The following is a 23741-nucleotide window of genomic DNA, read 5'->3' on the forward strand; positions in this document are numbered from 1 at the left end:
ATAAACTCCAGGTTTTGCTTCCCCGTTTTCAGTTTTTCCAAGAAATGAACTGAAACATGCTTGCGGTAGTCTCATCGCTCTCCACAGAGAAAAGCAGTAGAGAAAAAGATATGGTTCTGACCTACCTAGAGGGTTCTGTTTGTCTGTTTGGTTTTGTTTTAAGGAAAGCAGAGTTTATATTTCTCAACTAGTTTCTGCACAGAAGACATTTAAGCACTACTTTCGGAATTTTAATTACTTTTAAATGAAAACCTAGTCTCCAGTAAATGTCTTAAACTAACTGCGTATGTTTCACACTCAAAACAGATCAGCGGAATTTTCAAATCCTAGATACTATTACACACTTCAAATTCACACAGTTTATTAGGAAAAAAAAAAATAAAATCCATGTTCTCCTGTCGTTAGCACTGTAATCTTACGCTTTGATAAGGCTTGCTGGTTTCATTCAAGAATGAGACCTTGTCTTAGGAGAAACAGTGGAAGATCAAGGAACATAATTCCTTAATTCAAACTGGCAATGTTGCATGCGGAGTTATCACAATTTTCATTCAGGCCATTTACCGTCTAGGCCAGTTATTTTCATTTCATAAGAGACAGAAGTGCCTAAATCAACTAGAGGATTGAACACCAGAAAACCCAGAAAAGGATGCAATTTTTATTATTATTAACTAAAATTGGAGTCCTTATACTCACTCTACCATAATTTCCTATATTTGGAAGAGTAATTTATAGGATCTGTGCATGAAGATATCAGCATGTAACTACCTGTCTTCTCTTTAGTCATAACATAATGACTCCACATACCTTCAGTGGGGTTTGACTTCCATAAAATATTGCCTTATCTAGCCAGATATACATCCAATTCCCACTACAGTGATTACAGGATACAAAAAATAGCAATACATTTAATAGAATACAATTGAATATAATCTAATCTTCATTCTGCATGAAAAAAAAAATTGCAACTGGTATGTGTTCTAAACATGTAGCACATTTGCCAGAATTTTAAGACGCATAAAGAGGGAGAGTGGCTTTTACAGTAGCTGGAATTACTTGACTAAAGAGAACTATGAATTTAAAAACCAGGCTAAGAAAGAAGGAAGTCAATAGATAAGAGCACAAAGTCTGATGCCCAAATGTGATCAAATGATTACATTTTTTAAAACACATTTTTTCATCAAACTCTGTTTTTTTTCCTGTGTTTTTTAAAGAAGCATTCAAAATGCAGAAATACATAATCTGTTTCTAAGGATAATAACCATTTGAGGGAAGAGAGGTCTGATCTCTGTCACACTGGCACAATCATTGCGTTAAATAAATAAAAATAAGGAAACAGGAAAAGGTACTATAACTCTACCAGAAATACTCTCTTAAAGATTATCTCTTAATTTAGGGATAGTATCCCAGTTTTAAATGCTCACTCTTGGCCAAGACAGCAGCATCTCTAGGAAAGAATGAAAATGCAGGCGTGTAAAAAAAAAACACTACAAAAATTTAAGTAGCTACAGCCTTTCAGGTTTCTTGGGACAGGTTTTGGAACCTCCTACACTGGACCTGCCGTACACCTGTATTACATTCAATAATCCTAAAGTATTTTTTGTTCTGCCTCTGAGTCTTGATTTAAAATGAACAAAAATGTTATGTTAGAAGGAGGCAAGCACCACTTTAACAAAACTAGGTTTCCTTTTCACACAAACTGTAGTCTGGTGCTTTGTTAGTGGATTATACAAAACAAAAATAACTTCATGGCCCAATGTTTTAGTATGTTTTCTTTCTCTGCTGTATTAAAAAAAGAAAACGTGTTTGAAGAGAACTATTTTCTATACTGAATACTTTAAAGTCAGCTGCAAAAAATTCACCTTAATTTAGCAAAATGTGTAACAATCACAGTGACAACCGTGATCTTTAGAGCAGAACATCAGCTTAACTTGGTAAACTTAATAGAAATAGCGAGTTTTAAATAGGCTTTTCTAATGTTTACCACGAGAAGTTTCATTTAGGTAGCAGGATGCAAGATGAATTACACCTATAAAGTTCCAAAGTTAAAGACATTACACAAATTGTGCACTCTCTCTCACATAGATGTAAATGTAACAAAACAGTGTCCACAAAATGTAAATGTTTTTTACTGTCAAGCACTGCTAGGTGAACCAGAATGAATCAGTATTCAGCGCAAAAATGAAAAGACCGCACCTCTAATAAATTCAGAAGCCTAGCAAAAAAGCCTGCTGTTATCATGAAAGCGCATGTTACCATGAGATTACAACAGACGTTGAGTGAGAATACGTACAAATTTAATGAAATGTAAAAGAAAACACTTCAAATAATAACAAATTTCTGTAGTGCCTTCTATCGCATCTCATTGCCTGCTAAGGGCTCTTGTCATGTCAGCTGCCATATTAAACTACATGGCAGTGCCGCCACAACAACATGACATACAACTAAAATTTTTTTTTACTGTAAGAGAGAAACTTGGTTCCATTAGAAAAAAGTTTGCGGAAAAAAAAACCAAGCAAGCATGCCCATCATAAATAAAATGATCCCATAGGGAAATACTGAACACTGTTTAACAAATTAAAACATCACAGATGCAGAGCTCTTCATACACAGGTACACACGTGCGCACTCATACGCACACACAGCCGTACATACATACACTTTCACTTACCTCTATAGCTCTCTTTATATACGGTATCTGCGTGCCACTGTCCAGATCTTCGTTAATTATAAGTCTCCTAGCCCACTGACCTGCTCTGACAACACCGTTACCATGAACCAGGACCAACAGCTTGTCAGGATTTGTCAGTGCATCTTCGCTCATAAAGATAAAGCTCTTTGGTTCACTCTCAGTTGCATCAACCTGCAATTACAGACAACACGCACTTTTACGCATCAATAAAATTTTTTAAAAGAACATCTGTAGTTGTAAGTTAGCCACCAAAGTGATATAAAAACTTTCACTGTTTAACAACTATTTGTATGCATATTATCAGGACTAATGTGTGCCCAGCTCTAAATGCAAAACCCCCCAAAACCCAGTATCTGTGCAATATAACTTCAAAGTATAAAAATATGCCACAGCTTAGGACAGTAATACAAGGAAGATTTAAATCAAAAAAAGGGGTAAAAAGTATGCTAAAACTTTGAAACATCAGTTGTTTACAGAAATCTACTGGCAAAAAAGGAAGTCCATAAAAGAACCACCTGTGTGTGAGCATGCATGTGGGGAATCAAGTACTTTGTCACCTCTGATATGCCTGAAGCGACAATGAAAGTCTTACACAACATGAAAAAAATCCTACAGAGTTCCATCTCCGTCACCTCAATAAATAGCCAATAAGCCATGTATGAACCAGTATTCTAAATTTGTCTATTACACATTTAATACGATAGGCCTAATAAAATATAGAAATCCAATTTGGGTCTAAATAATGGCTCCATTAAAGAGTCCTGCACCTGGCTTAGCCACTTTGCTAGGGAAACAGATGAGCACCCAGCTTTGATATTCAGTAAACCATAATCTAATTCCAAGTTTTGTCCTTACTCTAGAGAGTATAGTAGCACTTCTTGTTCCATAAAAACAGAAGTTCTGCAGAACAGGTCTACACATGGTTTAGCAAGCCTGGCTCAAGGCAAAAGAACTGTGCTGGTGTAAATATTGTGAGGAAGAAAGAAACATCCTGTCTACTTGTTCTTCCCTTTCATAGAAAAGGGAGAACAGAACAGACACACCTCCCCATCCTACTGTACTCCACACCCCACGACCCGCACAGTCTAACTGTACATGTGCTAGGAACAGCCCCAGATTGTCTTGTGCTCGGCAACAGCGATGAAAAGCAGGTCAGGAGGAGCAGCTACTTGGAATACTGCAGTTTTTCTCACATACGTGGGCGTGTATTCTTAATTGCCCTTACTTTAGGAGAAATTAATTGAGCAGGAATCTCCAGACTTTTTGTAATGCAAGTCCTACCTAATACTTTTTTAATGAAGTCAATGAGGCTACTTGAACAAAGAGAATTCCTCCCTCACTGGAAGAAGAGTCATGTCTGTCTGCCACAGCTCCGACGACCTTATTCCCTGCTCCAAAATGACGCAACATCACATGCGCTTCAGCTTGCACTTTCTAGACCGGGAAATGTACTCACCTCCTCTCACACTTTGTGAGAAAACAGAAAACATGGTAAAAAATACGTTCTGTTGAAAAGAGTTTAGAATATGTAAGTACAGTGGGTACCATACTGGGGCTACAGCCAGATCATGCTGCTGCTTCTGAAGTAGCAGTACTGAGACCTCAAAATTTAACACAGCTTAGGCAAAAAGTCAGGGAACACCAAATCTCAGAGAGTAATTGGCAAGATGTCACTGACTTCTGCACATAAACGGAATACTTATGATACTGTAATTAAGAAAAAACATTGTGAATTTGTACTTCAGACAAAGATAAACTTAGCTGTATGTTTTAGTATTTAGAAACTAAATTTTTGTTTAGTATTTAGGAAATAGTAGCACTTAATGATCATACACACTAGAAGATATAACTAGCTCACACTTCTGCAAATATGTTGATTTAAAAAAAAAATTAAAAATATCTACCAAGATCATAAGAAACAACTCCTCATCCTCTTTCGCAAATTAATCACATTTGGAAACTTTTTCAAGCTACTTTATTATCAAACAGTAGTAATTCATTAGATCAAGCTTTCACTGAAGAATACACACGAAGGTCACTCCTGTGCACAACCTTACTTTATTGACAAATCAACACAGAATATCATTTAGTACTAGAGTCCACATAAAATAATTTATATTTAATAGCCACTTTCTCCTCTGGACCTACTCACGAACACTTATTTATGATCCTTTATTTAAATACAAATCGAATAAATTCAGTCAGATGCTGAACTTAAGCTAGTTTAATTTAACAATTTGATTCAACATTGTAATTCACATGTAATAACGACCTTCCAATCATCTCTAGTTAGGAATGTCAAACCAATCTAAATTCTGCTGACAATCTAGTGTTTAAAAGCACTGTTTAAAGTTTAGTTTTCCTTTTCTTAGATTGACTTTTCCAACGTGCAACTATACTGTAATGTTTATGAATGTATGCGGTTACAGTGAATTCTGAGTTATGCACTCATTACACATTATGACATCCTTAAGGTTTTCCAACAGTGAATGAATTTTTCCGTATGAGTTCCATCTCAAGTGAGCCATTACCCAGCACAGTAGTACCAGCCTATAGAATATTTCAGCAGCATGCTAGTTAGTGTCTTGCACAGTTGCTATCAATATATAGGGTAAGATCAAACTATACTTGAAACCTAATCTTACTGACATCCATGCTACCACATCGACATTGACCCAGTTTTCCGTTCTTAGCTGTTACCGACCCAGGATATACGGACATGACTAGGCTCTAGGGGTCTTTTCATTTTGTACATTGGAAGTTTTTAAGTTTAGGATTGAACGCCACACTTTTAAAGGGAAAAAACCACGCTAATATTTTTCTTATTCCAGTCAAGAAACACAATAAAAATTCCAAGCCTTGAGCCTACAAACAAGTGAAACAGGTGTCACTTGTGACTGGAGGAAAGAACATGGCGAATAAATGGAACTGAAACTGAAAAGACTCAGAAAGATTGAGAGAATTGTGAGCAGCTGGTGGAGAGAGAAAATTGCTCATTTGCTTCGCGAGACAAGAAAGTCTTCTGTTACATGGTTCTGCATAAAGCTCACTAGCTCACTTACGTTACAGTCTTCACAATATTGAATATCCTGATTTATAATTTTGCACTCAAAATTGAGGAAAATGGAAACTGCTGATCAATACTACACGCAGCTAATTAGCATTTGGTGATTACCACAACTAACTGAACACACCTAAAACTGGTGGAATTTTTACAGAACAAGTATTAACTGGACTTTGGTAACAAAGCAGCCAAAAGGAGCATGCAGTGGAGATAAGAGACCATTGCTTCTCAAAGAAAAATATTCTTGGCTGTCTAGTAGATCAAGAGAACTACTGAATGAAGTTTTACCTATTGAAGTGAAAGAGCAAAGCATGGGTAAGTTAGCAGATTCTGCAAACTGAGACCTTTCAGTGCCATCGTCAATAAAACATGTTAGTAATTATTTAAACTTCCATCTCAGGCCTTCTAGAAGCTGTTAAAGATGCATTTAATTCAGAAGCACCCTCTATTTGTCCTCAACAGCTAAAGAACAGCAAAGATCAATCACTGATTATGCCATTAAAACTAGAGAAATACAAAGACTTCATCTGGATAAAAAAATTGGAGTCTTCTTTATATTCATAATATAACCTTCAATGGAGCACAAAATGAGAAATTTAAAAGAAATAATTGAACGGCTTCTCCCTGAATATGAGTCTCTTCATTTAAATTTTCAAGTCCAGTAGTATATGTTGAACTACAATACTTTACAGTAACAATAATGCAATATGCATGTCAGCCTTCCTGTGTAGGCAAAAAAATGTTCAGATTTATGTTTTGTCAGAGATGCTGACATAATAAAACAATGGGTGACCTTTCCCGATTTCCAAATGGCTCTTATTTTCATATCTGAAAAGAAATTTACAAACAATTGTGTCCAAAGCTGAAGCTGCCACCTAAGAAAGCAAAATAAAGACAGCAAGTTGGACTTTGCACATGAGGTTGAAATTAGGAAAGATGAGAGAACATGAAATGCTGTCATCCTAAACCTTTGAAGCATAACATTTCCTTACACTGCTAAAATCATGCCAAAAAAAAAAAGTTCTCCACTTAACACAGTCCTGAAACACATTTCACGTTTTCAAACATCATTACACTCTCTACTTCATTATCAGCTGACAGAAAAAGGAAGGCCGATACAACAACTTTCTGGTCACCTGTGACAAAGTTCAGAAGAAACATGTTTTTGTATTCACCTCTATAACATTCATATAATGAGGTCATAGTCACAAGAAGACAGACCAAGGTCTCACGGTCGTGTTTCTGACAACTGGTAGATTGCTTAGAGGAACAGCACGAGAACAGAGTGGTTATAGAGTGATTCTTCCCTGGTTTTGGCAACCGGTAACTCTGGAGCCTCACGAGCCAGCGATTATAACTGGATAAGCATGCACAATAGTTCAGTGCACCCATCCCACCTTAGTACTCACGAATGGTTTTTTTGAATGCGGTTATACCTTTCTCCGTGACAGCATTCTGTGGCAACGTGTTCCACAATATAATTAGGACGTATCTGAAATAGTACTGCCTCTCTTTCAGCAGAGATCTCCTGCCTGATAATTTAAACTTGATGCCCCTTAGCTTCTCTATTATGAAATAAGCGAAAAACCATTCCCTATTCATCTTCTCTACACCTTTCATGGTTTTATAGATTTGTCATATTCCTTCCTCAGTCATCTATTTTCCAAGCTGAAGAATCTTTGTCTATTCTTTCTTTGTCTGAAAAGCATTTCATGCCTGTGATCATCCTTGTAACCCTCCTCTGTATTTTTTTTTTTAAATTCTTCATATCCTTTTTGATATGGTGTCCAGACTCCATGCAGTGTTCAAGATGGGGGCCCACATAATGAGTGGAATGACGATGTTTTTCTGTTTTGTTCTCAACACCTCATAATTCCCAACATCCTATTTGCTTTGAGGGTTTTTCACTGCCATTGAGCACTAACTGATGTTCTCAGAGAACTATTCACAATCACTCCAAGCTCTTTCCTGAGTTGTAATAGCTCATTTAGAGGCCACCATTGTGTTTACAGAGTGAGTTATTTTCCCCATAATTTCACATTTACCAGAATTGAATCTCATGTCATTTTATCATCCAATCATTCAGCATCATGAAATAATTCCCCAACTCATCACAATCAGCTTTAGATTTAAGTATTCTAAATAATGTTAGAAAAAAACAGCAAAGTTTGTTAGCTTCCATTAATTCCTTTCTTCCTTTTAGTCACAACTATGTCAGTGCAGGCCTTAATAACACTGCACCAGTAACAACTTATTTAATCTGTAAAATATGAACACCATTTTTTTCCTTTTAAACAATTATTAACCCATAAGGGGACCCCCTCCCCCTATGCCATGACAGTGTCTGTTTTAGAAAGCATTCAGTAAGCATGTTGACAGCTCATTGAAAATCCATGTACTCTTTTACTGAGATCTTTCTTTTTCGTGTGATCTCCAACTCCTTCAGTGAATTCTAGTAGGTTTTTTAAAAAGAAACCTGTACTGACTTTTCCTCCTATATTATTTCCTCTTGGTACACAGGAATCGCTATGAATCACTCCTGGAGGCCTTTCAAAGACTATCACATTTACTCTTTTTCCATTCCTCTGATGAAAATAGCTGATTTCAGCAGTAAGTTACATACTAGTTGGTTGTTCCGCAGCTTCGTATTTGACTTCTTACAGTACCCTGGGCTTAAAAACCATCTCATCCTGGAATTTCATTATTGTATGACACACCAATTTGTTCTAAGATCTCCTCTACTGGAATGTCAGATTTCAGACCGTTCCTCAGAATTATATCCTGTTTAAAAAAATGTAATAGTATTCAAGTGTGGAAACTGGACACATAATATTGGAAATAACCATGTTAGTTTTTCTCATTTGAGCTGAGCATTCCTTTTGTATGCAGCTCATCTATCAGCCTCATCAGCTCTCTTTTATTATTAGCCTTTACAGTAACAAGCTCCTCAAACACAGTTTTGGGTGATCTTACTGTGATGTTATATGTAACTTGCCAGCATTTGTACTCTCTCCTAATTTCCCCACTTGCACAGGACTTACTCTTGCTGCAACCTGTCTTATTACTTCTATTAGCTTCCTTTAGTAGTTTAAACTAGGTTTCTTTGTGGTGTTACTTGGGAGTCTGTCAGCGGTGATTTAAACATAGCCTTTAGACAGATTTAATTTTTCACCTTCTACATACATTGTCTCATTTTTCTCATTTTTGTATGCCTCTTCATAACCTATTTTTGACTGTAGTGATGGCTTCCTACACATAATAGTCGTTACTAGAAGAATGGTGCTCATACCTTGTGCCAAATTTTCCATGCTGCTCACAATTAAACAGCTGCATATATTTTGTGAGTTCTTACTTTGCTCCAAAATGCAATTAAATTATGACACTTTGCAGAAGCTGGAAGTAATACATTTGAGGATAGCTTGAATGTACTACTGACAAACTACATCAGTACCTCAGTGCTTACTACATAATTTATAAAGTAAGAGTAAACACAGATTAATGCAACAGTGGCAGTTAGACAGGGCCATTCTTCTCCCAAGCCAGACACCCACATCTCAAAGCTCTGCAGAAGAGTCCCCATGTGTGTGACAAAGGTGACGGAGGTGCTGTAATACTGATTCCAAGTTAGTGCATCTTCATTTTTTGCAGCTAAGAGATCAGCCTTAGCATTGCACTACTTACACGCATATTGCCTTTTACAAGGCACATTGAAAGTAAGTTGTATAGCCTCAAAATGCAGGCACTTGAAAGTTTACAAAGGACAGCTTCCTAGTTTGACAGAGAGAGGGTGACGTGGCTTGAGAAAGTCTTTTAACACGTTACCTGTCTGGGAACATGGAAGTACTCCTTAGACCCAAACTTCCCCAATGATGAAAACGAGCAGCGCAAAGAAGTTACAGAGACCATGACCAGCACAGCACCAGGCAGACTGTCACCATGAACCCAATCCTCTTTGGTGTCTACACAGGGAAACCTGAAGCGGGGGAATGCTTTCCCAAGAGCTCTCGGGTCTCGGGGCATCGGCGCAGCCTGTGTGGGTTTGCAGACTGGGAGTGCAGAGAGCTGCCGCGCTCTCCCCAACCGCCCCATGGAGCTCTTGGCACAGCTCCTTCTGCCCTGACCAGGAGACACTGGCAAAGCCTGGCTGGAAAACCTTGAGTAGTTTGGGCAGGTTATCAAAACATTCCCAAACAACACCACTTAGGGACTGGAAATAGGAACTGCAAAACATTACAGAGCTGTTAAAATAAAGGAAATTTTCCTACCTTAGCCCAAATGGGTCTTCCTCGACTGAATTTGAAGGACTGGCTGAGAACAACAGTAATGCAACAGCTTCTCAAAGACCCTAAAAATCCTTTATGATAGTGACGGAAAACCTACACAGTGCTGTCACACTACAGTCTCTCCTACATTCCCCACTACAGAATATAAAAATACCTGAACAACATCATGGTATCACAGGTATTTACAAAAAATCTCATGCGTGTTCTTCGGGGAATGCTTCATCACTTCCAAGGATTGATCAAGTATTTTCATTAAACAACAGCAGCATCTTATATTACATACATGTTACAAGGTACTGAAAAAGTGTGTTTTATAAGAAGACTTGCTGTAGTTTACTGAAACTCAGTATGAGTTAATTCCTCTGCCTGTAAAGGCACTTTTGCTCTCTACATCCAGCTGTAGAGGTCTCAAAACATTCACAGATTCTTTTCAAAAAGCTTAGGGTTCCTCTACCAAAACTACCACACTTTGACAATTCTGGTACCTGGTAAGGCAAGGAAAGCTCAGCTGGGGAAACCAAGCGCATGAGAAGTGCAGCGGAACCACGTTTCCAGATGCACGCCCACGCTGTGGTGTCCTGAGACAAGGCCCCGGCACACACCTTGTCTTCATCTGAATACTGGATTGCAGGCTCTGCTTTTTACAGACCCAAACAAACAACATCTTCGAAAAAAAAAATAAAATATTATACTTACTGGGAGAGTTACTTTCTTCAAGTGGCATTCCTTCTGCAGTAGTTCATAAACATATTTAGTAATGATCTGGAAGGAAAAAAAAAAGATAAAAAGAAATGCAAACAGACTTTAAACCATTTACAGTAATGACATATCCAGGCAGGCAACTTAAAGGATAGTTGGTTGAACTTCTAAGCACTTGTATATGTTTTGCCACTTATCTGAATTCTCTACTATGCCACTAATTATAGAAATTGGAGCTTTACACGAAAAGGTCCTCTCTGTCCCTCAGAAAAGGCTGCTTGCCAGTACAAAGAAATTGTAACTGTACCTGTGAATCCATCACGTGCTGCTGTGTGAATAATTATGTGCCTCAAAACCAAGGATTATAACCAATTAATATATACTCAGGGGTACAAGAAAGGCTCTCTTTGGCAAAGAAATACTTTAAAAGCATTTTTTCCATAAGCAGGACTCCTGAAACCCTCTCCCCTGCAGGTTTACTTCATGAGCTACATGGAGAGCAGATCTTTAGTCACCCTCAGCACAAGTTGCCTTGCCATTTCTATTCACTGAACAGGGGAGGGATGGGTCAAAGGTTTCTAAATAGAAGAAAAACCCTGACTGATTCCCCACTATGGGGGAGTTTAAGTCTCTTGTCTCCACGTAGAAATAAAATTGAAATTTTAGACCTGAAACAAAAGGAATTATTTCAAAGAGCAGCCCCCAAAAAAAAAATCAACCTAGTCGCAATGAAAGACTTGTCGTCTCAAATGTAACGAAGTTGTTCACACTTCAAAGGCTTCCCTAATATCTAGGGAAGTTTTTTTTCACCCTTATATATTCTAAGAAAAATGGAGATGCAGATATAAGAACTTTCTAACTATTATTAATTTGGGAATTAAGCTGAGGAACAAACTAAAGCACTTTGTCCATATGGGGCTATAAAAATGGTTGGGAAGTAACTGCCTGGATTTCACTGGCTACAGGAGTTTAAAAAAAAAAAAAAAGAGGCAAAAAAAAAAAAAGGCAAATTAAAGAGGAAAAAAGTGCTCATTAGGAGCCTCAAATGGTGCTTGCCTTCCCTTTAAAGCTTGGAGAGCTATGTTTAAATTCCAGACAGGACAAGATCTAAGTCCCAAAATATTAATCCAAGAATATCTGGGTACAAACCCAGCTGGTATTCTTTAGTCCAACCCCTCAAGGCCACAATTACAGCCATCTGAACCCACAGAATATTAAGCCACAACAGAAAGGTCGCTGTAACAAAGCTCTCAAGTGCTGGCATCTTAACAACACACTATGAACTGAGCAAGTAGGAGCCAGGGTATCATAAACTTCAATTTTAATTTTCCAAATGCACAATTACCAAATAAAGTTTCAATGAACTCCAAAAGTTTTCATTATGTACATGTGAGCAAACACAATATGCAAACGTTTGGAACACATTTGAACAAATTAGAAGTACTGATGAAAGCTAATTAAAAATGTTGGCGCGTGCCCCTCCCTTCCTTTCACAAAACCCCAAAATCTTTATTAGGATTATGTGAATTCTTTGCTACCCTGCTCGAATATGTTTATTGATAGAATTATGTTCAAAAAACTTTATGGTTTTAAAGAAAATCAGTCTTACTGAACATTACTATCTATAGGGAAACTGCATTTGGAGAAGGAATTTAGCTGTGAGCGATGAGTTGATTTAAGACATGTTTATCCCCAAAGCAGTATGTTAGGAACATGCATACAGTGTAATTTTACCTTCAGGGCCAAACTTCTTATGGTTCACCGAAATCAACTTCAGTGTAATGCCAACAAGTAAAACAGTTAAGTTCCTGCAGCCTCAGATGCTGATGTTGTACAGACATTAAAATGAGTATAATGATAATATGGCCTCAAACATAGAAATTTTATTTTTCACTCTAAATTCAGGCATCTACTAACTGTCAAAAACACTAAAAGAACACTCGGAAGAGAAAAAAATCGCTATGAAGAAAATGTATTTTAGACGCCACTTGCAAAAATCTACCCTTTTTTGCAGCTATGTGTTTGTACCTATTTCTTCTACTCTCTCTCATCTATTTAGACTGTGATGTCTTCAGGGCAGAAGTAAACCTTTACTCATTTTTTCCACAGCCTGGCTCAATGGGGGTCTGATCCTAACTAGCTCTTTATGCACTACTCTAATATAATAAAGAGTAATATCAGCTTAAAAATGGGACTGTTAAATTGGTAGAGCACTCAGGTACAGCAAAGACCTAACCTAACGAATGTTTTTAGTGAGAGTAAACATGAAGAAAGATATAGTAGGTTGGAGTCTTGGATGCAAAGTGTGCTATTATGACCCTTAGGCAGCTCAGCAGCCGGATGGTCTCCACGGCCCAGAGAGACCTGAGGAATAAGTACCGTAATCTGCCCCAGTATATGTAAGACCACAAGAGGGTTTTTCTGGCAGCAGAAGATCAACAAGTTCAGGGATATCCTAGCAATGGCTGGTACGCTGTCCGCTTTAAAGGATGGAAGGCGATACACAAGATTTCTTGAAGTAGCATCAAAGCCCAAAATTTCCTGGATTTGAAAGTATCACCATAATAGCCAGATTTCCTGCACTTAGGATGGATGTGCCTGGAAAATCTGGCAAAATCCTGTCCTGCCTAGGAATATGACTGCAAGTACTGGAAATGCTACAAATCCAACATTACTTTTGGAATTTTCAAGCTTTTAACTAATTCTTGTGATTCCATGGCTGATCTGGAATTTTGAAAAATTAACTTTAAAAAATACCTTTTCTATAGGCATTAGAAAGAGAACTGTGCTACACTACTTACATAGCACTAGTTGGACTTACTATTACAAATCTATACAATTTAAATAGCCACAACTTCTTCAGGTAGAAGTATTAGCTTGCATATGCTGGTTATTTTATCTTCAAGATCTGAGAACTGTTGTAGGATGTTGAAAAGTGTCTTGCGACTTCTTGCGTGAGACAGTGGGCATGGTTACTGCTCTATGAGCTCCCCTGGACTAGTCATCAGTCATATGGTTGCTCATAACCACAGGTATTTAGTGACAAAGGCCGTTCAATCCAGTCTGGTGTTAACAACTCATGTCTGAAATGGGAAAGGAAAAAGAACCAAGAGTAAGCCTTGCCCAAAGTGTGTGAAATTAATTGCCTGATGAATGAAGGAAAAAATGGTAGTTCTGTACTTCTTGTATGAGACACTGGGAACTTCAGCCCCAGTTTACGGTATATATCTGCTCTTCATTCACTTCCAAGTGCAGTCTGTCAGGAAAACACATCCCAAATAGGGTAAGTATCTGAACTAAGCGCTATCAAGGTGTTCTTATTGCCTGCTTTAAGAACTGGGGGAAACAAAACCCAAACATAAACCCCCCAAAATTCCACATCTCTCATCACTTACTCTGACAGCAATGGAGAGATCCTTTCCAAACACAAAAAGATGCTTAACCTAACACTTCCACCCCCAAAAAAGTTTGTATTCAAACTGTGGGATAGAGGAAACTTTCTTCCCAGCACAAAGTGGTCCTCTTTGGAAGGAAACAAAACAGCCTATTTGCTGTCAGCGAGCTGAGGAGCCAGTGTCCTGGTTTCTGTAAGCCTGAGGATCTTCCGCCCTAAACGAAGTCACAGCTTTTCTTACTTTTGTTGGACTAGAAAAATCCGCAGAATGAAGGCAGGCTGATGAAAGCAGGGATCAAGGCCGAGTAGAATGTGTTCTGAACAGTAAAAATAGTGGATTATCCTGAGCATATCAAAACCACGAGTACCTAATCTCTGCTACCACTTCCTTACTACCATTCTCCTTCATCTACTGTGGACAAGGTTGAGAGCAGTGATACATATGGTTCAGGATGGGAACCAAACTTCAGTGCTCACAACTGCCCTTCTGAGGAGCTTAAACCAGTCAGTCTTCTGACTTATGTTGGATATAACAGTGTGAATACCTCCGGAAGTATCTTTTCAAAGTGTTAGTGGCCCCAGATATGACACCTGTAATGTTCAATAGTCTTCTGGATAATTGGAAGATAGGCCTATATCATGAATAGTGATCCCTCCTATGGATCCGGCACATAACCTATTTTAATTACAGAGAAATTAAATTTGATGACTTGGATAGACAACAAAAAGGATAGAGACAAGAGAATACCACATAAAGAAGAAAGAAACATGTTATCTTATGACAGAGCTGAGATTTTACCCTTGCATCGCTAAATATTCTGCACAGTGGTGGCCAAGACCGTAATGCTGCGTGCAGTCTGCAGAGCAAAACTGAAACCCAAGGTGGAAACATAGTTCTGGTACACAAAACACTAGCACGCATCAATTGGTAAGGTCCTGGCTTCATGTGACTTGTGTTCTTTTAAGATTATAGTGTTCATATAGAGGACTTTCTTCAGGACTGTTTTCAATTACCAAAAAGCATTGAAAAATTCTGTTAGCAGCATAATTTGTAAAAACTTTGCAGTACACCATCCTAGAGCTACGTGATCAAAAGATCAGTACCTGCATACAACCATGTGAAAAGGGAAATCAAAAACTAAGAGCCACTGAGACCAACACGTTTAGAGTTACAAAGATGCTGAAGGTACGGAAGCCTAAACGTGATTATAAGTTAAGACAGAGAGGCTCTTCAGTGCACTGAGTATCAGAGGTCTTTAAACAGAAAAATTCTGGGAAAGAGGACAACCAAAAGCACACCCACAAAGCAAGACGGCAACTCCAAAATAACTCTATTTAAAATAATATACCCCCGTTTCAAGTCTGTAAGAAACTGAAAGAAGCCTTATGACACATACTGAAAACGCCAAGAACCAGCCTGGCACACATGAGGAAGAGCAGAACTGCAGCTGACCTACTGGTGAACTTTTTCATAGCAGGGACAGCCAGGTACACAGACAACAGATCACAACTCAACAACTTGTTTCATAACACCTACAACCTAATCCGGAGGAGCTGCTTCAGTACATACCACATCAAAAACCACGCTGGGACGCAGTGAAGTGCACTGAGCCTTGCTCGTCAAGCCCCCTCCCTGCTGTGCTTTACAACCCAAGCCCTCTGAATTCTCTTTTTTCCCCCTGAGCATGCTCCCACTTTCAAAACCAACCACGGGTAACTCTACCAACACCACACTACGTATACGAACAGAACAGCAAACCCACTGCAGAGGGGAATAAAAAGAAAAGACCAAGTAAACTACTCAAATCTGCAAAATGTTTTCTCAAGAGTGAATTCTCTGCTAAAAACACATCAAAGAAACAGCACAGTCCTGTCTGCTTTCTGGCCTTTCGCTTCTGAACCGGCACCTATCAGTAGTCCCTGGGAATCATTACCACGCAACGCATGTTCAAGGATTCACGACAGATGTGAGGAACCCTTCGGTTAGCGCAAACCACAAAGTCTCTTTGAAGACAATCAAATGCCACATGTCCCCCTCTTCTCCCATATGTGCATCCCTCATGACCAAAACACCAACAACCCTGTCAAACGGTTGGTGTATGGTTAACACATGATATAGAATAACGCACATGTGACATGACAAAGGATAAAGCGCATGCAGGCAGTTGACATTACAACCACTCACACGACAGAGGACAGATAACAAGACCTTGAGAAAGGATAAGGGAGTGCAAGCTGTTAACCCAAGTTGTCCACACCATTGCCTGCTCCTACACACTTCTAGCAGATTTCTGGGAAAAAAGGAAACGGAGCAAATTACCAGTTAAATATATTCTTCTGGTGGACCAGATCCAGCTGGATGGATCTGAGATTTCCCACATCATGTTTCTCATTCACAGCTATTCAAAACACAAACAGAACCCCATCACCACCATTACTACTCTTGTTACCACTTTTCACTACTCCAAGGACTGAACGCAAACGGAGACAGAACTACTCTCTCAAAGTTAACAGAGGCTACTTCCCATCAAGACTGAGATGTGTTGGCAATGACACACTTACTCCTGCCTCTGAAGATGTCAACTTGTGAAACAACACTCCTTAAACACCTTATCAGATCACTTGTTTCCATTAATTTTTAAAGACAGTTCTCAAAGGACACGAAAGTGCAGAGAGTAGGAGAATCTACTGGCAATAGTTTTGCTTGTAGGTTTTTGTTAGTGGCCAGATTTTTTAGAATAATGGAGATATTACATTTAAGATTAAGGAGACTGTAGCTAATAAAGCATAGGTGCCATGGCACTTTCCTTCTTGCTTGACTTCCTAGTTTTTCGTAAGTCATATCATAAGAAGGGTTAGTGCATTATTAGAGTAATTAGTATTTTATTATTCCTCTATTAACCTTACGAGTTGACTATACTTCAACCTCAGTTTAATCTCCTACATAACCATATATTAAAGAAAAAAAAGATAAAAGGGAAAAAATTACAATTAAAAATATTAGTGAGAAAGACTTGCTCAGAAACCACTTAAATCTGACCATCTCTACCTTCTATGATAACTCAGACATAATTTGCTACGCTTTGAGTTGAAGTAAAGAAAAATGCAGGGTTTTTAATTTTTCTTTAGAGAATGCAGAAACAATTCAACCTTAGGTTCGCTTGTAATTTCTCACCTTGTGACAGAACCGCACTTCAAATTTGTAACAGTTGAACATTACCAGTTTGTCTGAGAATTCCACATATAGACCAAAATCAACCTCATTTGCCTTTGTATTCTTTTTTCCTAAAGTAGTATCTTCAACTTGACTTCGCACAGTACAGCAAGAGATTCACCGTCAGCTCCCCAGACCTCTACAATGCTTTCAGCTATCAATTCAGACCCGTCAGGACACGCTACAACCTCTTGAATCTAACTTTCTCAAAAAACGGATCTTTCACAGGCATAGAAAGGAAACTAGTTTCAAATAATTTAAATTCAGTCTCAGAGATTAGGCCCCTCAGCACTCCTAGTATTTCCTAAGAACTTCAAGGCAGTGTACACAGGTTGGAGGTTTTATCACTAATCTTAAAAATAAACAAGCACAAACCACTAGAAGCAATGCCATTACGAGTAATGGATTTTCTTGGTTTATAAGATTTGTCTCCTCATTGGTAATAAGCACTTTTAATGCAAAAAGGGAAAATAAGCATGGGAAGGAAACAATCCTTATAACATATAGCAGCCTACCCACAACATTTTCCTCTTTGCAGTGCAAGAGCAATAACATTCAGTGAAACAAATGCAAAATGAATTCCAACTGACTGCCCTGCGGCAAATCTCAAGTGGTGGGACTGACCTAAAGGAACTTTTTGACATACTGCTCTTGGGCACAGACTTACCTAAGAACTGGGACAAACAAAAAAAAAAAAAAATCCACCATCACCATGCCAGAACAAAAAAATCCTAAAAGCTGAATGGACTGACTAAAGGCTCTGTTCACTGCAAGTTAAATAAAAAAGAAAAAAAAAAAGAAAAAAAGAAAAAAAAGAAAAAAAAAAACAAAAAAAGAAAAAAAAATCAATGGCAGTTTAAAAATCAACAAAAGACCTCACTTGGATTATAGCGTGAGAGAACAATTCATTAAGATGGAATTGACATTACCTCTAAGGGATTTCTTGCATTTTCTACTGAAAGCAATTCAATTCAATCCGAACACATGGGTGTGATATTCTGGATTCTGAGTTGACTGATCACAAATAGGATCTCAAGATCTTTTGAGAGAATTAAGTGAAAAACAACAGGGATTTGTCATGAATGCAGCATATACTGTTGATGTGATTTGACCCAATGTTTTGTTACATGGTCTTTGCTGACACCTGTTGGTTTATTTTTTGTTTTTCTTTTTTTCCTTTTTAAGAAAAGCATCTCTGCTTTTAGAAATCACAATTATTTGGCTTCAGGAATGGCTTAATTACATAGCCCACTTATGAAAATTCTCAACTCTTTTTACATACGCATACATACACACATGTATGTATTAGTACTAAGCAGAGGCTTCCATCAAGCACCTTGCGCTAGAAGCAATTAAACATCAGCAGAAAGCATGACCTCTGTCCCCAAGCTGAGATAAGAAACAAAAGGATGAAAAGGTTGCAAAACAAAGAAGGAAAATAAAAAAGGCCCAAAAGAATAACAGAGGAACAAATATAAATGAGGCTTATAAACACGTTTTAATATTCCAATTCAAGAACTAAAATTTAGGATTATTATCTCTGAATTTCCTATTAGAGATGAGTTATGAAAAGGGATCTAAAGAGCAGTGGCAGTTTTGATTATTCCAAGTATTAATGAAAAAAATGTAGTGTAGGTGGAGAGGTGGTGCTATGCAGTTTTGAAAGGTTAAAAATCCATGCCAAACCCAACTGACATATCAGATTAACATAGTTAAAGCATACCAGCTTTTGTAGTCACAGACAAAACAGTCAGTGATGTGTCAAGCATCTCATTTTGCCACCTTTGATTCCTCAGCAGAAATGACCAGATAAATATTCACAGATGGACTGAAGGCTTAATTTTATGTAAATCCAGAGCAGAACTCAAATTAACACCTTCTTTCCACAGCAAGATGTCGTAACCATTTTACCACCGTGCTCCAGAACAGTAGTGGGTCAAAATAAATTGGATTTACATAAATTTAGCTGAAAAGGGCCACGGCACTAACCGTTAGCAGAGTTTCTTTTTTTCTTTTCTTGGCACAAATAGTAGTTGATACCCTCATGAACACAAATCACAAAAATGTTTATAGTTTCACTATTAAATAATACCTGCACCTCTTTCTACTAGGTCAAGTAAACCAAATATATTCCACAAGGGTCATTAACTAATTGCATACTTAAGCAGCAAACTTGGGACCTTCACTTGCTCTGAGTAACTGACAAAAGCCAGCAGTTAACTTCTAAGAGAAATGGATAGCTTGCTTTTTGCTTTTCTGGTCTCTAGTTATGATACCTAGCACTCTGAAAGAAACTTCCCCTTAAGGAGAGAAAAACCTGCCCTGAAGGCACTGTCTCTTCTGGGGGTATCAAGCTGAAGGTTAAGAAAACACCTTGGACATTGATGAACCTTTTTCTATTCTTTTTCCTCACTGTTTCTCAATAAAAGATTTCCTTTTTCTATTCCACATGATTGAGCCCATCTAACCTAGCCTTGTGTTCTGCTAGCAGGCAAACTCAAACAGGGAGCGAACTACAAAAAACTCCAGGTACAGCAAATGACAGGAGAACTTCTGACCAAGAGGTAAGGAAGACTGTTTCACACGTGAGAAGTAAAGTCCTGACATTTTTGCTCTTATACAAAATACAGCAAACCATTTAATTTAAAAATTAAATACATTATTCTTTAAAATGTCTTCATTAATTCAAATTTGGAAAGGTTAATTTATGTGTTTTTTCAATTTTATTTTTAAAACAAACCTACAAGGAAGAAATATTCTTGGTAACTGAGGTTTATAAAATAAACTTCATAGTCCATACTACCTCACTTATAAGAAGAGGACAACATGCAAGGATATTGTTGGTTGCTCATGAATATTTATGTTGATGATGTCCAAAAAGCATCGCAGATCCTCTCTTCCTACAAAAATTATGACTGAAAAACTAATGTAGCCAATTGCACAGCATGCACATGTCCAAAGACATCAGCGTAGTGCTTATTTTTAAGCTACGTGGGCACAAGTATCGGGAGAAGAGGAAAAACAGCTAATGGTGAAGCTCTGTACACTGCAGTTTACAGTTTTTTAATGAATTTTGCCTATACACTTCATTTGGGAAGGAATTGCATCTTTCTCAGTCCAACCACCAAGATAGGGTCCAATAACATATCAAATTGCTTAACATAACAGTGATCAAGAAGGATCACAACAGTTCATGATTTTATGCAAACTTCAAATATTAGTTTGTGTTTTTGACCTTCTACTGAATACAAATATTGTGAGAAGAAAAGCCTTTTATATTTTTTTTTTTTGTGAAATGGGACATATGGCAAGCTCTAATGGAGATTTTGCATTAGAACAGTATAATACTTAGCATGTCCAACTAATTAAGCAGTTAGTTCTAAAAAGTCTGTGAAGCTATGAAAGTCAGAGCCAGAAAATACTGCGTAGAAGCCTGTTCTGATGTCCACTTATAAACCATGTAGCCAGGATTGGTTCATGTTCATGTTGGTGTTTGTCAATTTACTAACAGAAATTTGCATGATGGGATCCTTTGCTCTTTTGGAGGGGTGGGGCATGTGAAATAGCCATGTTTGTTCAGACAAGTGGTTCAATATAGTAGTTATTAGTAACAAATATATAGAATCACAGACTCGTTTGGGTTGGCAAAGCCCTTTAAGCTCCCCCAGCCTAACCGTTCCCCTACCCCTGCCATCCCACCCCCAAACCCTGGCCCTCAGCACCGCCCCTGCCCGGCTGTTAAATCCCCCCAGGGCTGGGGACTCGACCCCTTCCCTGGGCAGCCCCTTCCAGCGCCTGACAGCCCCAAGGGGAAGGAATTGTTCCCCATGGCCAACCTCACCCTGCCCTGGCACAACTTGAGGCCATTTGCCATCATCCCATTGCTCGTTACCTGGGAAAAGAGACCAACACCCACCTCAGGTAGGAAGTAATGACAATTCCTAATGAACACTGATATCAAAATATTGTCTGAAAAGGCAACTTGTTCCTAACATCCAGTTTCTGTAATTTTTATAGTATTTCATAGAAACATTAAGTAAGCAATTTTATCACCTAGATACAGATAAAGAAAATGAACTTCAACAACAGTGAGCAGCATGCCTGTATGCAATTTATAATTATACCACAGCCGCCAGCCTGCAGAGTTCTGTGTTCAGTGAAGGGGTATTACAAAATAGAAAGACACATGAAAGACATTTGAAGTTCATCATATAAAATAAAGTCAACATAAATGACAAATAAGTCAAGAAAATAAAATGGAAAGGTGAGATTACGAATCAGAGATATTTTTGCCTAAAAGTAACTTGTCCTACGACAAGAGAATTTGGTACAACTATCTCTATGCCATGAGAACAGAGCAGTGAATCTGCACTGAGGCTGAGCTGCCCTCCATCAAATACAAACCCGTATTTACGGCTCTTTACAACACACGGTGCTGCGATCTGACTGAACATCTTCATCGCCACTGCTATTGTCAGCCAATAATCTGGGCAATGGGCACACAAGGCGATGGGTGCTCCCCCTTTGCTCTGCTCAAGGCCTAATCCAGACAGAAAAGGCAGGAGGAGACCAGCATGTCAGCACAAGAGTTTGGCAGCAAGCAGGCTGACAAAAGACAAGGCACTGCATAACCATCTACAAGTTTACCGATAACCCTGTTTTCCATGCTCCTCCTTTTCTGTTGTTCTCTTTTACAAACCAAGACTAAGTTGTAAACCTGGGACTACCTTTTGGCCAGTGTTCACAAGGTGGATCTTACCTGGCTGAGCTCCTGGGCACTTCATCACACACAACAGCAGGTCCTGCTGCATTTGTGACCCAGGCTTGGAAAGTTCAACTTGTTCATCAATGATCTGGCCAAGGGGACAGAGTGTACCCTCAGCAAGTTCGCTGATGACACCAAACTGGGAGGAGTGGCTGATAACTCGACCCCTTCCCTGGGCAGCCCCTTCCAGCGCCTGACAGCCCCAAGGGGAAGGAATTGTTCCCCATGGCCAACCTCACCCTGCCCTGGCACAACTTGAGGCCATTTGCCATCATCCCATTGCTCGTTACCTGGGAAAAGAGACCAACACCCACCTCAGGTAGGAAGTAATGACAATTCCTAATGAACACTGATATCAAAATATTGTCTGAAAAGGCAACTTGTTCCTAACATCCAGTTTCTGTAATTTTTATAGTATTTCATAGAAACATTAAGTAAGCAATTTTATCACCTAGATACAGATAAAGAAAATGAACTTCAACAACAGTGAGCAGCATGCCTGTATGCAATTTATAATTATACCACAGCCGCCAGCCTGCAGAGTTCTGTGTTCAGTGAAGGGGTATTACAAAATAGAAAGACACATGAAAGACATTTGAAGTTCATCATATAAAATAAAGTCAACATAAATGACAAATAAGTCAAGAAAATAAAATGGAAAGGTGAGATTACGAATCAGAGATATTTTTGCCTAAAAGTAACTTGTCCTACGACAAGAGAATTTGGTACAACTATCTCTATGCCATGAGAACAGAGCAGTGAATCTGCACTGAGGCTGAGCTGCCCTCCATCAAATACAAACCCGTATTTACAGCTCTTTACAACACACGGTGCTGCGATCTGACTGAACATCTTCATCGCCACTGCTATTGTCAGCCAATAATCTGGGCAATGGGCACACAAGGCGATGGGTGCTCCCCCTTTGCTCTGCTCAAGGCCTAATCCAGACAGAAAAGGCAGGAGGAGACCAGCATGTCAGCACAAGAGTTTGGCAGCAAGCAGGCTGACAAAAGACAAGGCACTGCATAACCATCTACAAGTTTACCGATAACCCTGTTTTCCATGCTCCTCCTTTTCTGTTGTTCTCTTTTACAAACCAAGACTAAGTTGTAAACCTGGGACTACCTTTTGGCCAGTGTTCACAAGGTGGATCTTACCTGGCTGAGCTCCTGGGCACTTCATCACACACAACAGCAGGTCCTGCTGCATTTGTGACCCAGGCTTGGAAAGTTCAACTTGTTCATCAATGATCTGGCCAAGGGGACAGAGTGTACCCTCAGCAAGTTCGCTGATGACACCAAACTGGGTGGAGTGGCTGATACGCCGGAAGGCTGCGCTGCCATCCAGCGGGACCTGGCCAGGCTGGAGAGTTGGGCGGAGAGGAACCTGATGAAGTTCAACAAGGGCAAGTGTCGAGTGCTGCACCTGGGGAGGTCAAACCCCATGCACCAGTCCAGGCTGGGGGCTGACCTGCTGGGAAGCAGCTCTGCCAAGAGGGACCTGGGAGTCCTGGGGGACGACAAGGTGGCCATGAGCCAGCAGAGTGCCCTGGTTGCCAAGGCCAATGGCACCCTGGGGTGCATCAAGAGCAGCGTGGCCAGCAGGGCGAGGGAGGTTCTCCTCCCCCTCTGCT

The 23741-nt window shown here is 39.0% G+C and overlaps 1 protein-coding gene across 3 annotated transcripts in view; it reads right to left on the reverse strand.

The window, feature by feature from the left end:
• The window catches only part of FAM172A (family with sequence similarity 172 member A), a 257818-nt gene that overhangs the window by 211097 nt on the left and 22980 nt on the right, over positions 1-23741 (reverse strand). For all 3 annotated transcript variants that reach the window (XM_035889313.1, XM_009649601.2, XM_035889314.1), the window contains 2 exons: positions 10733-10798; positions 2669-2860 (listed from right to left, as the gene is read on the reverse strand). In XM_035889313.1, the coding sequence (XP_035745206.1) occupies positions 2669-2860; positions 10733-10798 (258 nt within the window). The remainder of the gene's footprint in view (positions 1-2668; positions 2861-10732; positions 10799-23741) is intronic.

This window comes from Egretta garzetta, unplaced genomic scaffold (genome assembly GCF_000687185.1).
Source record: "Egretta garzetta isolate BGI_Z169 unplaced genomic scaffold, ASM68718v1 scaffold12, whole genome shotgun sequence".
Taxonomy (NCBI): Eukaryota; Metazoa; Chordata; class Aves; order Pelecaniformes; family Ardeidae; genus Egretta; species Egretta garzetta.